General features: G+C 40.0%; 1 protein-coding gene across 1 annotated transcript in view; it reads left to right on the top strand.

The window, feature by feature from the left end:
* Positions 1-12653, top strand: part of LOC120624667 (titin homolog) — a 144092-nt gene extending 131439 nt beyond the window's left edge. Inside the window, exons 10-15 of the mRNA XM_039891335.1 lie at positions 3022-3185; positions 5144-5380; positions 5940-6113; positions 6465-10027; positions 10731-10842; positions 11573-12653. Of these exons, the coding sequence (XP_039747269.1) occupies positions 3022-3185; positions 5144-5380; positions 5940-6113; positions 6465-10027; positions 10731-10842; positions 11573-11725 (4403 nt within the window). The 3' untranslated portion in view covers positions 11726-12653. The remainder of the gene's footprint in view (positions 1-3021; positions 3186-5143; positions 5381-5939; positions 6114-6464; positions 10028-10730; positions 10843-11572) is intronic.
* Positions 12654-12955: the final 302 nt, after the last annotated feature.

Here is a 12955-nt window from a genome sequence, read left to right as displayed (position 1 = left end):
CACATACAATTTGCCCTACTAATTTGGGTCAACAGTATTGAGCATAATATAATTTGTATATTTCAGAACTCTAATGGAGCAAATGACAGTAAATTTTGTAAATACGAGCGAAGAACGATATCAGACATCAAATATGGATCAAACAAGATTGTTAACAGTTGCTCGACAAAAAAGAGAAAGATTTATAAATACATATTTTAATTAATAAAATTTCTAAATTAACCTTTTCATCCTTTTTAATTTATTTTTGTGTGATAAATGAGCATCCTGCATTCTTCCATCTATACCTACTCTGGAAAATAAATAAATTCTTCACTTGGTTGACTTTACAGCAACATGTATACTATGTATATGTTGCCTGTGGTGCTGCGTCCCCGTGCTGTTGCAGCTTTTTTAATGTCCTGCCACGTCTGCAAATAAAAGAAAAATTATGCAAGACTTGTTTGATGCCAACAACACTAATAAATAATTTAAATTTTTTGCACTTGCTTACTTTACCGCAAAATTGACTTAACTGTTTCCACTGATTGACCGTCCCGTCTGGCCCATGCTCCTTCAGTAATGACTAAGATTTGCCACTGGGAGTCTGCCCTTTTGGCTCCTAAGAGTTCCTGTGAATTCCCCAGTGGCAAGGTGGTTGTGGGTTGGCATGAAATCTACCAACATTTGCAATTGTATTTTATTACTTCTTGATCTGAATAAACACAAATTTGTCAACTAATGGGCCATAGAAAAAGGCAAGCACAACTTTAAATAAAATAGTACAAGATCAATAATTTGATATGTAAACAGGATTGGATCTTGATGATTAACGTCTCTGTTTACTTTCACTGTAAAACATTCATTCATTAGGTACGCTTCTAAATCAATAGGTAGTCACTTTGGCAAACATTTTATAATAGAAGACTTACTTTTTAGCACTCATTTTATTTTCTCGAAAGGTAGGTTTTATACCACTTTGAAAAATCCAGAATAAATAATATAAACAAACAGCCGCAGACGAGGAACATTTATAGATAAAAAAAACAATAAAAAACTTAGACAACTAAAACAAAACAGAAAACGAAAAATTTATTTGTCAAAACCATGAGCACAGATTAGAATAATTAATTTGTGACATTTACCGGGGGTTCGTCTTTCCCCTATTATATCCACCGTGGATATATTGTCCACCCGTGTGCCCATGCTCGGGGGGTGGATATAAATGCGTGAGGGGATAAACGTTATATCCTTTCCCCGTGGAGAAGTGTCCCCCGCCCATGCTAGCCCTGCTGGGAATAGGAGAAGATTATCCCCGTTTATTAGTAGACACAGGTAATATTAGGATATTTAAACCATTTCATTCATTCATTTCCACTTGTGCGCTAGTGCTCTGAAAGTCGAAAGCTGTGGGAGAAGATACATTTTTATTCTTTCCCCGGGGATATAATTGTCTCCTGCCCATGCTAGCCGTGTAGCCGAAGGTAGGAGATGAAAAATATTTGGTGTCCAACTCCCAAAGCCATTATTTTTACACGTAGGTAGGTATATTATTTCCACACGTGCGCCATGCTCGAAGACTTAATAAAGCTTTGGAAGAAGATAACATTTTGCCCTTTCCTCGGGATGAAAAATGGCTCCTGCCCACACTAGCCGTGCTGTAGTGCCGGGCGGGTGGTAGCCGGTGGGCTAGCCGGGCACCCGCGCGCCGTCCGCGAGCGGGAACAAATAGCGCGCCGCGCCGGTTCCGCCCGAACCCCGGGTGCCCTCGCCTCGCGCCCCGTCGCTCATTGCCGGCGCCGCGCCCCCGTCCCGCGCCGATCAGTCGCACACCGAACGCTCGTGGGCTCTGTTCCGCTCTCTACCGATTATTGCACTATTGTAAACGGGCTTTTGTCTAAAAATTCAAACTGTTTTTTCTGGCGGTGGTTGAAATCTGTTCAGTGAAATTACCGTTTGCGGTATGTGAATATGCGAAAGTTTTCTATAATTTTAACATTCCAAATATTTAGTGAAAGGTTATTTCTGTGTTGATTCATGCGGAGCGGTGTTCTGGAAATAGATCGTCCGTGCTGAGGCGCATCCCTCCTTCGGGCCTGCAGAGGATTCCCGCAAAGGCCGATACTTGACTTGCATATTTTTACCCGGATATTCCTTTCTTGGCACACGGGCGTGTCTGCGGCCTCCGTCAGCCGTTCTCGAAATGGCGTCCGCGAAGTTTTCGCGAGTTTGAAATGCGACCGGTAAAAAAACTATAGCTCGCAGCACGCGACTTCGCCGCAACGGAAACTGGAAATGTTTTAAAGATAAATCTACTATAGACAACCCCATGAACATGTGATTGTCATCGCGTCTGTTTTTTTTGTAAGGGTGTGTCACCTGTTGATAGTGCGGCTGCGGCGAAAGGCTCTAGAAGTGTACCCTATGGCCATCTGGGCCACGATTTTGATATCTCGCAATGATCGTTTTACGTACATTTTGCCATACATACTTTCAGCGAAATCTGATGGTTTAAAGAAATAGAAACTACCTACGCATGAAGTGCATTCTATGAATTAAATTTTGACCCTTCGTACACGATTTTGTATAGCTAAACTAACTAATTCATAACAGTTATCTTTGAATTCACGTTGCTGATAGTGACACATTTGTTTACAAACCGGCGAGATTGTGAATATAATGTAAATGTTCGTATTTTAACTGCCTAATCTTACGGACTGTAAGATTTAGGCAGTTACTAAAAACTACAAAAGATTTAAAGAAGGTAGACTAGCGCCATTATAATAATTATGATCCAATTTATGAAGATATCACATTCAATTTTAGGAATGGCCAATGTCCAATCTACTCTCTAGTCCAACAGGAAACCCTATGCCAATACTTATTGATTGTAAGAAAAATAAAAATAGAAATGGTCAACTTGATGGCACATAATAAACAAAGCTGTTTGACTGTTACAGATAGCATATAAGAGACCCGGTGCAATTATGCAGGACCTATTCGTTATTTGTATTTATAAACATTGATATTTGTGTTGTGCAGTGGAATCGAGCCACGTCGACGGCAACTTGGTGGATAATGTAGCGGAGAGTGGCGAGGAGTCAGAAGACGAGTGGAATTACTTCAAAGGCGAAGGTGAACGGGAGCAGATCCCTAGCGAGGAGGCTGACGACCCACCACGGTCAGACACGCCTGGTCAAGATAATGTGAGTTTAAGAGACACAGTATTTTCAATAAAAGTATGGCCTAGATATTCTTACATACTTTTAATATAAAATTCTTACTACTTATGACTAGTCTTACTAGTCTACTTACATACTTACTAGTCTTGTAAATCACACAGACTTGATATCTTACAATAAGCACAACAAATAAATAATTTCAATAGTAATAATGTAAAATATCAATAATCAAAAAGTTTGTTTTTGATAACAATATTATAATTTTATTTTTTAGGTAGAAGTATAAGCTTTTTTGAGCCTTTCCTATTTGTCCATATTGAAGACTCCTTTTTCCCAGAATGTTGTGTTCTATTGCTGCTATAAAACAACAAAAACAAATTAAAAATGGACACACCTTATACAAAATATTATATTTTGAGAAATCTTAATAATGTTAATACTATTTGTATCTTGTGTGCAAGTCGTACTTACGTTTAGACTGTTTTTATCTATTTCTGAAGATTTAAGACAAGCATTATTAAAAAAAAAAAGTAACCATAAAATATATAAAAACATACAAAAATAGTACTTTCTACTTACTAAATATTATCTAATTGCTTATGCAGCAATGTAGAATGAATGATTACAATTCACAGCATAGGTAACATTCATGGCTTCCAAGAAGTTTGTATTGATAATGTGGTCTAAAAATAGATGCATTGCTTATTCTATTGTGTACATGAGAATGGGACAGGTTTTTTTTTTTTGGTATTTATTGGCAGCTGCACCAGCTTAAGGAATGTGAATGCTTTTCACATAAGTGTTTTATTATGTATACTTATCATGTCAATACAGATGTAATCATAATAACAAATATTATAATCTACCCTGAAATATTACAAACAAGTTTAATGTGGATTTATTTATTTATCTTTTTCTTTGTCTGATTAATTATCCTGGGACAAAAAAATTGTCCCTCTTTGGAGCATTAACTTTAACGTCATGCTTGGCGAAAGAGAAACATACACTTTTGTATATTAAAAATATTAAAATGTGATTGTATATAGAACAACAGGCAGTCACTATGCAGATTATCTAAAAAAGACCTATGTCCAGCAGTCAAAATCCATCAGATTGATTGACGATGTTGAACCGATGGTCAACAAGTGTGTGAAGTAACATCCTAATAATTAAACTCAGTGTTCAATTCTGTTTGATTATTTTTAAAACAACTGCTAGCAAAGCTCAAACTTTCCTTATAATTTAAACTCAGTGTTCAATTCTGTTTGACTATTTTTAAAATAAATGCTAGCTAGCAAAGCTCAAACTTTCCACTATGTCTTACAAAAAGTGGATTCAACTACATATTGCATGATGTCTACTACTGTTGACTGTTGAGTAACAGAAGTAAATTCAGCACAAGTTGAAACCTGTTGCAATAAGCAAATATATTGCTTCAATGTCTAGAATAACATTTCTTTATCAATCATAATTATTATCAACTCTATACCACTGCAGTGCAGGTGTCTCCTCAGGTTCCTTTGTGATGTTTTTTCCTTCTATATTATTTGGGTGGTTAAGTTATAAGTTAACATAATATTGTTGTAATTTCACATAACTAAAACATGAAGTCATCATGCTAGACATTAAACAAAAATCAATATAATTACCAATATAATACCATCAATATAATTACAACAATAGCCAAGTAATCATTGAAGATTTTTGCTTGTTTGGTTGCTTACAAACAGAGGTCTCACATTTTTGAGTGCATGAATGAATTATCAGGTCTGTCTATCATTGGCCCAGTGATACTTTTTGAAGAAGGTTGACTATTTTTGGATGTGTTAGTTAAGTTAATGATTTGAGTACAATTACATCACACCAATGTATATAACAATTAATAAGGTTTAGAGAACTAGTTTCTCTTCTGATCGAATTTAGATTAACTATAACAATAGTCTGTTTTAATTTTTTATACCTAATTAAGAAATTATTTTTAGTCTGCCTGGGAAAGTAGTTCAGTAGACATGAACAGCTCACCTCTGAACCCGGACGCACCAGTGTTTGTGCCTGGTGGAGTAGCTGGCTCAGATGTACTACTGGCAGAGTCTCCAAGGAAACCCATGCCAATGGACGACATTGAGGTGCCAGATGGTAACCAGTTCCAAAGCGAAGCTGTGGTACGACCAGCTGAAATACAAGACATGGATAATTGTGACCAACGTAATGGGCACCATGTAAGTTTCATATTTTTTCAATCTTTATGGTGCTATCATTATTCTCAACCCATTACCAACCCACTACATGGCGTAGTTCTCCACTCAGAGTGAGAAGTTTAGAATGTAGTCCACCAAGCTGGCCCAGTGCCCACACATCTATGGAAAATGATGAAAGGCTCTGGCTTGATTAAAATAACTTACCTTTGAAGCAAGTGATATCTAAAAAACAGCTCAAATTGAGATGTGCATGCAATTTTGCCCCTTTTTCCCTACTAAGGATATAAATGTGAAAGCATATAAGCGTAAGGTAATAAAGATCTCCTATAAAGGAAGTAGATAATTTTCAACACTAATAAATAAGCTATGAAAAAATGGATTTTTTTAAATAATAATAAGAAATTATTAATAATACCAATACCAAAATACAAACACATTGTTGACATTACATTATACACACTTGTTTTAAATCCAACATTACAAACTATTTTATTTTATTTCATTTATTAAGGCCCAAACAGTTAACTCATAACTAAGAATTAATATAAATATATCCTACTATATGCTTTGATATTTACAGAATATATCAATGGAAGGTGTAACAGAACACTTAAATGGCAATGAAAAGGATGAGCTGGAGAGCTTAGGTTTTGGATTTAATGTAGGAATTGAGCAGGAGAAGAAAAAAGACACAACTCTCATACACGACTTCGAAAGAATACAAAAGGATACCACAGACTTTTGTAATATTCAGGTTGGTACTATAAGTGAAATACTTAAAGGAAACATAATAACGGTTGTCACTAACTTTCGCCACCCTCACTACATTCTGGTATCATTACATAAAAGGCAAATCTAAAACCATAAATTATAAATCTTTAAATTTGTCTGAAATTGTGCGTATTCTGGAATACATTTTTTATTTATGCACCAAAAATTGTAAAAAAAAACATAAATAAATAAGCTATAAACCTTCCCTTATGTATAATAAAGGAAGGATATTCATTTAGAGGCAGAGCTGTGTCATGTGATTGAGATGTACATTTAGTGACTTCTTTAAAAACTACAATGATGTTAAAAATTACTGATAAATTATTTTTTTCAGGTGTTCCAAGCACATACAGAAACAAATCCTTTCAACACTGACGGTGATGATGAACTATTTGAAAGACTTAAAAACAAAGAAAGGGACCCAATGAGTATGAGCTTTTATCAGGAAAAAGATGACGACACTTGCGAGCGCTTTGGAAAAATGGAGCCATGTGTTGATCTCAATGCAGTTCAACCTCTTCCTGACAGCGACGATGAAGATATGCAACCCAACGGAATATATCAAAGTGAAGACAAGGAAAATGTGTGTCCAAGAGAGAAATCAAACTTTTTCAATTTAGAAGAAGATGGCCAGGAACCAAATAATGATATAATGAGATTTGATGATGTCTCTGCTGATACCCTAGCAAACAACATTACAAATTTAGATAATTTCATGGACTTCAATGTTAACAGTGCAAGCAACATCCAAAATGATTCCAACACAGAGTTTGAATGCAACATTCAACTGGAATCAGTTGCTCAAACGGATACACCTGAATCTCACAAGCTTCTTTTTGAGCAAATACCAGAAATACCAGATGGTAAAAGTTCCGAATTAGGATTTACAAATGAAGATTTGTTGGATCCTTCAGAGAGTGAAAAAGATGTGCGAGCTATCACACCACAAGACGAAACCTCACAGGACATTGAAATGGAAAGTAAACATGAAGAGTCACCATCAGAAGAAGTCCAACCAGAAATATCTGGTGAAGTTAAAGATGATCTGGTCAAATCAGAGCACCAGGATATTTCAGAGACAACAAGCGATCAGGTAGAACAGCTAGATAATATTGAAAATGAAATTATCACAGAATCTGAGACCACACCAGATCTAGAAGAAAAGCCAATAGAACAGTTTTCTAAATCTCCAGAGATGGCTCACGGAAATGTCATTGTCGATGTTCATAAAAATCCTGAACCAGAAATAAATAATTTCGATGGTTTTGAAGCGGAAGACGATAATGATATGGCTCATGGCGATATAAAAGAATCATCAGAATTTGACGTAGACAGTGAAATAAGACTACAAGCTGAACAAGAAATAGATAATTTACAAGCTCCCGTATCGCAGATGCGAAATGATTCCCTAGTACATTCCCCTGCGCTAAGCGGGCCTTTAATTATGAGTGATTCTCCTTTGTGTGCGTCGCCCGCTCCAAAAAACGATGTTATGCGGGAGTCTCCAGCGCCACAAGATACTGCTCTGCCTGAAACTTCTCCACTGCCTCAAGAAGTGGCAGTGCATCCAGAATCTCCATTTCCGCTGGAGTCCCCAGTACCCTCTGAATCACCAGTTCCCAGTACTATTGCACATGTCGATACTCTAGAAGCAACGGAGTCGCCTCTTGCAAAATCACCATTACCCACAGAATTGGAAGATTCAGAGCATATTGCACCGGCAATGTCACCACTGTTGACACAGTCACAATTACCTACGAAAGATGCTCTTGAGCCTCTAGTACCAGCTGAAATTCCATTACCTCAGGAGTCCCCACTACCGTCTGAATCTCCCTTACCAGATGATGCACATGTCGCGGATTCAAATGTGTTATCTAAATCACCTTTGCCAAGCAAGCCAGTTAAAAAACATCCATCTGGCCTTGACCGTGAAACGAGGAGGCGAATCAAATTACGAACTAGGCAGAAAGTAGAGGCACAACTTTCGTTACTTGATAGTGATACAATGTCAGATTTTGACAGCACAGATTCAGACACTGCTTCAGACATGGAATTACCAGTTGACAGCTCAATTGATCAAAGAGATACACAAATTGAGTCTCAAATAAAGTCACAGATAGATTCCCAACAAATATTAGAGTTTGAACGAGGAACGTTTGTACCAGATAATATACAACAAGAGTCTCCTATTGCAGTTGACAATGTTGAGTCGCAACAAAACGTAGAAGAACCAATTCACAGGTCGCCTCTTCCAGTAGAGCAAAATATTGAGGAAACTTTCTCAAGAGAACAACATCAAGAGTTATCTGCTGTGATGCAAGTAGCAGATGAAACAAGTGCGCGCTCCCAGCCTCCCAGTGAATCTCCATTACCTATAGAAACATCACTTCAGGAAGCTATTCATATCGAACCTCCAGTGTGTGAACATCTAAGAGATTCGCCTTTACCTAACGAAACACTTACAGATTCTCCATTGCCCGTCGAACAACCAGTTTCGCTTTTGCCTGTCGAACCGCTTAGAGACTCTCCTTTGCCGATCGAATCGATGAGAGATTCACCTGTGCCGGTCGAACCGATCAGAGATTCGCCTTTGCCTGTTGAACCACTTAGAGATTCGCCTCTGCCTGTTGAACCGCTCAGAGATTCACCTTTACCAGTTGAATTAGCAGAGACTGGGCTTTTACCTATGGAAAAGGAGCGACCTGAAAGCGTTTCGCCAGCGCCCGTAGAAACGATCACGTCTCTCAACACGAGCGCACCCGCCGAGACAGTAGCAGACACATACAGTATTGCACCCGCAGACCAGACGACAGAAGTCGGAACATTAGCATCCGCAGAGACGATTGCCCCTGTTGAAGAAATAGCTGTGGTTACGTCTTCGGCTCCGCTAATTGAATCCGATTTCGAAGTAATACCTCCCCAGGAGCCCGTTATGAAATCAGAACAGTTATCTGAAATCAGTGCTCCGGCCCCCGACATCGTTCCCGAAGAGCGATCACGCAACGAACTAGTTACAGATATAGATATTGGCATTCCCGAATTAAGAGCGCAGGAAATATGCGTGCCAGTTACTAGCGAAATCCAACACGAAGACGCCGTGCGGCCCGGAGCTACGCCGCCGCTCACGCCCGCCGGCGGAGACGCTCCCATCGCCGCCGCGGTCGCCGCCACGGCCGCTGTCGCAGCGACAGTCGTCGCCGCGGCCGCCAAGTCGAGTTCTCCCAAGAAGTCCCCCACGACGCCGACCGCGAAACTCGATTCAAAGGCTACCCCGAAAACGACGGCCGCGCGGACGCCCGCATCTACCAAACGTATATCCTCCGCTACCACTGCAGCGCGCTCTCCGGCCACCACCGCCGCCCGCACTCCCGCGGCGCGCACGCCCATCGCCAAGGCATCGCCGGCCGCCCCGCGCTCCGCCGCCAAGCCTATTTCCTCGCCCGCCAAGACAGCCGTGCCTGCGAAGACGGCCGCTGCCGCCAAGCCCGCCAGCACTCTCGCCGCTAAGCCCGCCCCGCGAGCAGCCGCGGCAACCGCTCCGCGTACGACAACGGCCCCGCGAGCCCCGCCTGCACCGCGGCCGGTTCCAAAAGCGCCGGCTGCCAAACCCGCTACTGCACCACTGAAAGCGGTGGCCGCAGCAGCTAAATCTACGGCAGCAGCGACGGCGAAGCCAGCTGCACGACCTCCGCCGATAACGCGGCCACCCGCGAAGAGCGCTCCCATTGCGCCGATAACCAAACCTAAGGAAGTCAAACCCAAGGCTCCTGGGCCACCGCTGCCCATGACAAATGGAGACGTGAAGATGACTGTCAAGGCGGCGCCGGCCGCGAGAGCGCCGATCTCGCGCCCCGCACCCCGCGCCGCGCCGCGCCCTGCAGCCGCCGTGCCAGCCAGGTACTTACAACCTACTTTAACAGTCTACTACCTCACTAGCGCGCTGTATGTTTATAAATGGGAGGTCAATTTGGGAATTTATCATTTCTGAATTATCTCTGTTATGGTCTGGTCACTTCGTAAGTGGTTTTACCATTTAGCGGTACGATGCCGCTTAAACACCGACCAGGGGTTTGACTTTAATGCAACTACCACACCCCTAATGGATTAGCCTGTAGCCTTAAACTGCAACTAGTCTGGTCTGGTTTAGGCCGTAGTCCACCACGCTGGCCAAGTGCTGATTTGTGGACTCCAATCGACTCTGAGAACGATGTGGATAACTCCCAAGACAATTTGAATTTGACTGAATTTCCAAAAATTCATTCATGTAGGCCCATCACAGGCACTTATGAAACGTTCATACATATACATTTACGTAATTGTTAGGTGATAACTTCGTTCGCCAACTTAACGAGGGTTCCAAACGCGCCCTGGTCTAAGAAGAGCAAACAACAAACTTAGCCGGGTATTTTTTTTATTATCACCATCTCACAGTAAACTAATATTAACAGAAAGTTGAAGCTCAAATTCGTAGTAGATGGTAGTAGTAGTAGCAGAGGACGCTGCTACGCGTTCGCCGGGGGAACGAGGAGTGGTGTCAAATGTATTCAGATCTGCCGTCACTACCACGCAGCAGATAAAAGTGTGATATTGTTTGTAATAGAACTGCAGCGCCGAAGCCCGCAGCACGTGCTCCCCTCGACAAGCAGAGCAAGGACCTCGCTAACAAGCGCATCACCGCTAAGGCTGCGCCACCGAGGACCGTTACTCATAAGGTGCTCATTAATGATTTTATTTTTAACTACCCTTAAATCCTGCAGGAACCAAATGGCATTAAGGAATAAGGATAAAAAAAGAAGGAAAATGACCCTTATCAACCCGAAAAAGGGTCATTTTATGCGCATTTTGCGCATATAAGTATAAATAGCATACAAAAAATATTTATTTTGCTAAAAATTCGCACTTCCTGAATACTCTTTGAAATAGGAAAAAGAAGTTTAAATGCATCAAAAGTGATCAGGAAAAGTATATTCTTTCCGTATAACTCATATAAAAGTTTATTAAAAGTTGTATCATTGGGATTCGAAATCGAATGGTTCGATTCAAAAATACTTTACCATTATATTATCAATAAGATTTACGTATTACTTAGCACGTAAAACGTAGAACTGATTACATTGAAATAAAATAAATAACTAAAACTATACAAGTGCAACTGAAAATAGACTGAAACCGAAACATTTTCTTAACCCTTTCATTTTCGAAGGGTCAACTCATGCAACGGTACTTACGTACATACTCGTATTAGTAAAAATGAAAATTTTTATATCGTCAATAAATACGTACCCATAACATAAGCTACGCTTACTTTGGGGCTAGATGGCGATGTGTGTACTGTCGTAGTATATTTATTTATTATTATTATAATTAAATATTGAAAATATTTTTATATTATTGACAATATGCAGTGACGGGAAACAACTTGTTGAAAATAATCTTTTGCAGGCCCCGGTCGGCATCAAGGGCACCCGCGCAGTCAAGAAACTGGACAACAAGGAGAAGTCTGAGAAGGCGTTGACGAACGGCGCGAGCGACGAGTCGTGCAAGGCGCCGCCGAGCCCGCCCGCAGACTCGCTCCTGCCCGACGTAATCGCGTAGGCGGCGACACCACGATTCCTATTATTTTCCGCTTGAATTTTGTGATTTTCTATAAGTGTATAATAGTTTTGGGTACTTCCCATGTATTCTGTGGAACATAACGTCATCACACTAAATAACGGTATTCTTTCTAGCGTTTCAACCCGGCTCAGTTCTCAGTGACGTCATAGATGGCATCCTAATTTATTCTAAATCATTCAAAATTCCATTCCAATTATTCTCAAGTGATGAATTTTACGATGTTAATGTTAAATGATCTATGTTATGGCATTTTGAGTTATATGTTCAATGGAAGAAATAAATGTATAATTTTGTCCCATGGGTCTAGATGTCCACAGAACAAATGAGAATTACCCATAGTTTTAAGCTGATCGTTCATTACAGCACGCGCGGAACAAAAATTTAGTTTTCAGTGCGTGCATCAAACGCAGTTTGCAGTACATTAAAAGCGTTCCGTACACAACACAGCGTACCGTCACAAATTCGAACAAATTGTTATTTCGTTTGACATTCTCATCGAGCGTACTGTTATGTGTGATCAGCATTAAGGTCGCTCGTAGCGGCTAGTCGTTAGGTGCGGGAGGCGTCTCCCATTTTTATATTATAGACTTCGGCTTTTAGTGTATGTAAGAGTACGTTGCGGCGAGCGGGGCGGTGTGCGACGATGCGACAGATGCGGCTCGACGCGCACCGCCCTGCCGGGGTTATTATCCACTGATAAGTCTTTCGCAGATTGCAACAAGAGCCGCACGCAATAAATTCTTCGCAATGAAAAATACTTTGCGTACACCTCTTGGGGCGATGTGCGATGAACATTTATCCACTGAGAATTTTTATATTACCAACGAATGATTGATTTTAAATCTGGCTTTTAATTTATTTTCTTTGTATAACCGTATTATTTAAATAAAAAAAATGTGAAGAAGGACTGATACATTGTTTTATTTTGTGGGGTTTTTAAATTATGACTTTATTAATTATAATAATAATGATAAAAAGTTAAAAATAATAATTGTTTACTTAATATCTAACTACATTTACTTGATGTCAATGTTTAACTTAAATATCATGGTGTTACAAAGAAATACTAAATAGAGCATTTTATTCAAATAAATGGTTATATCACCCATTTGGATGTTTCTTTACTTTGGCACCTTTAATGAAAACCATTTTAAGACTTAAAATTTCCTTTATTTATACAAGCTATGAATTGTATTTACAATATTATAT

Source organism: Pararge aegeria, chromosome 6 (genome assembly GCF_905163445.1).
Source record: "Pararge aegeria chromosome 6, ilParAegt1.1, whole genome shotgun sequence".
NCBI classification, from domain to species: Eukaryota; Metazoa; Arthropoda; class Insecta; order Lepidoptera; family Nymphalidae; genus Pararge; species Pararge aegeria.
Note: the sequence above shows the minus strand (reverse complement) of the source record. Positions and strands in the feature narration are given on the sequence as shown.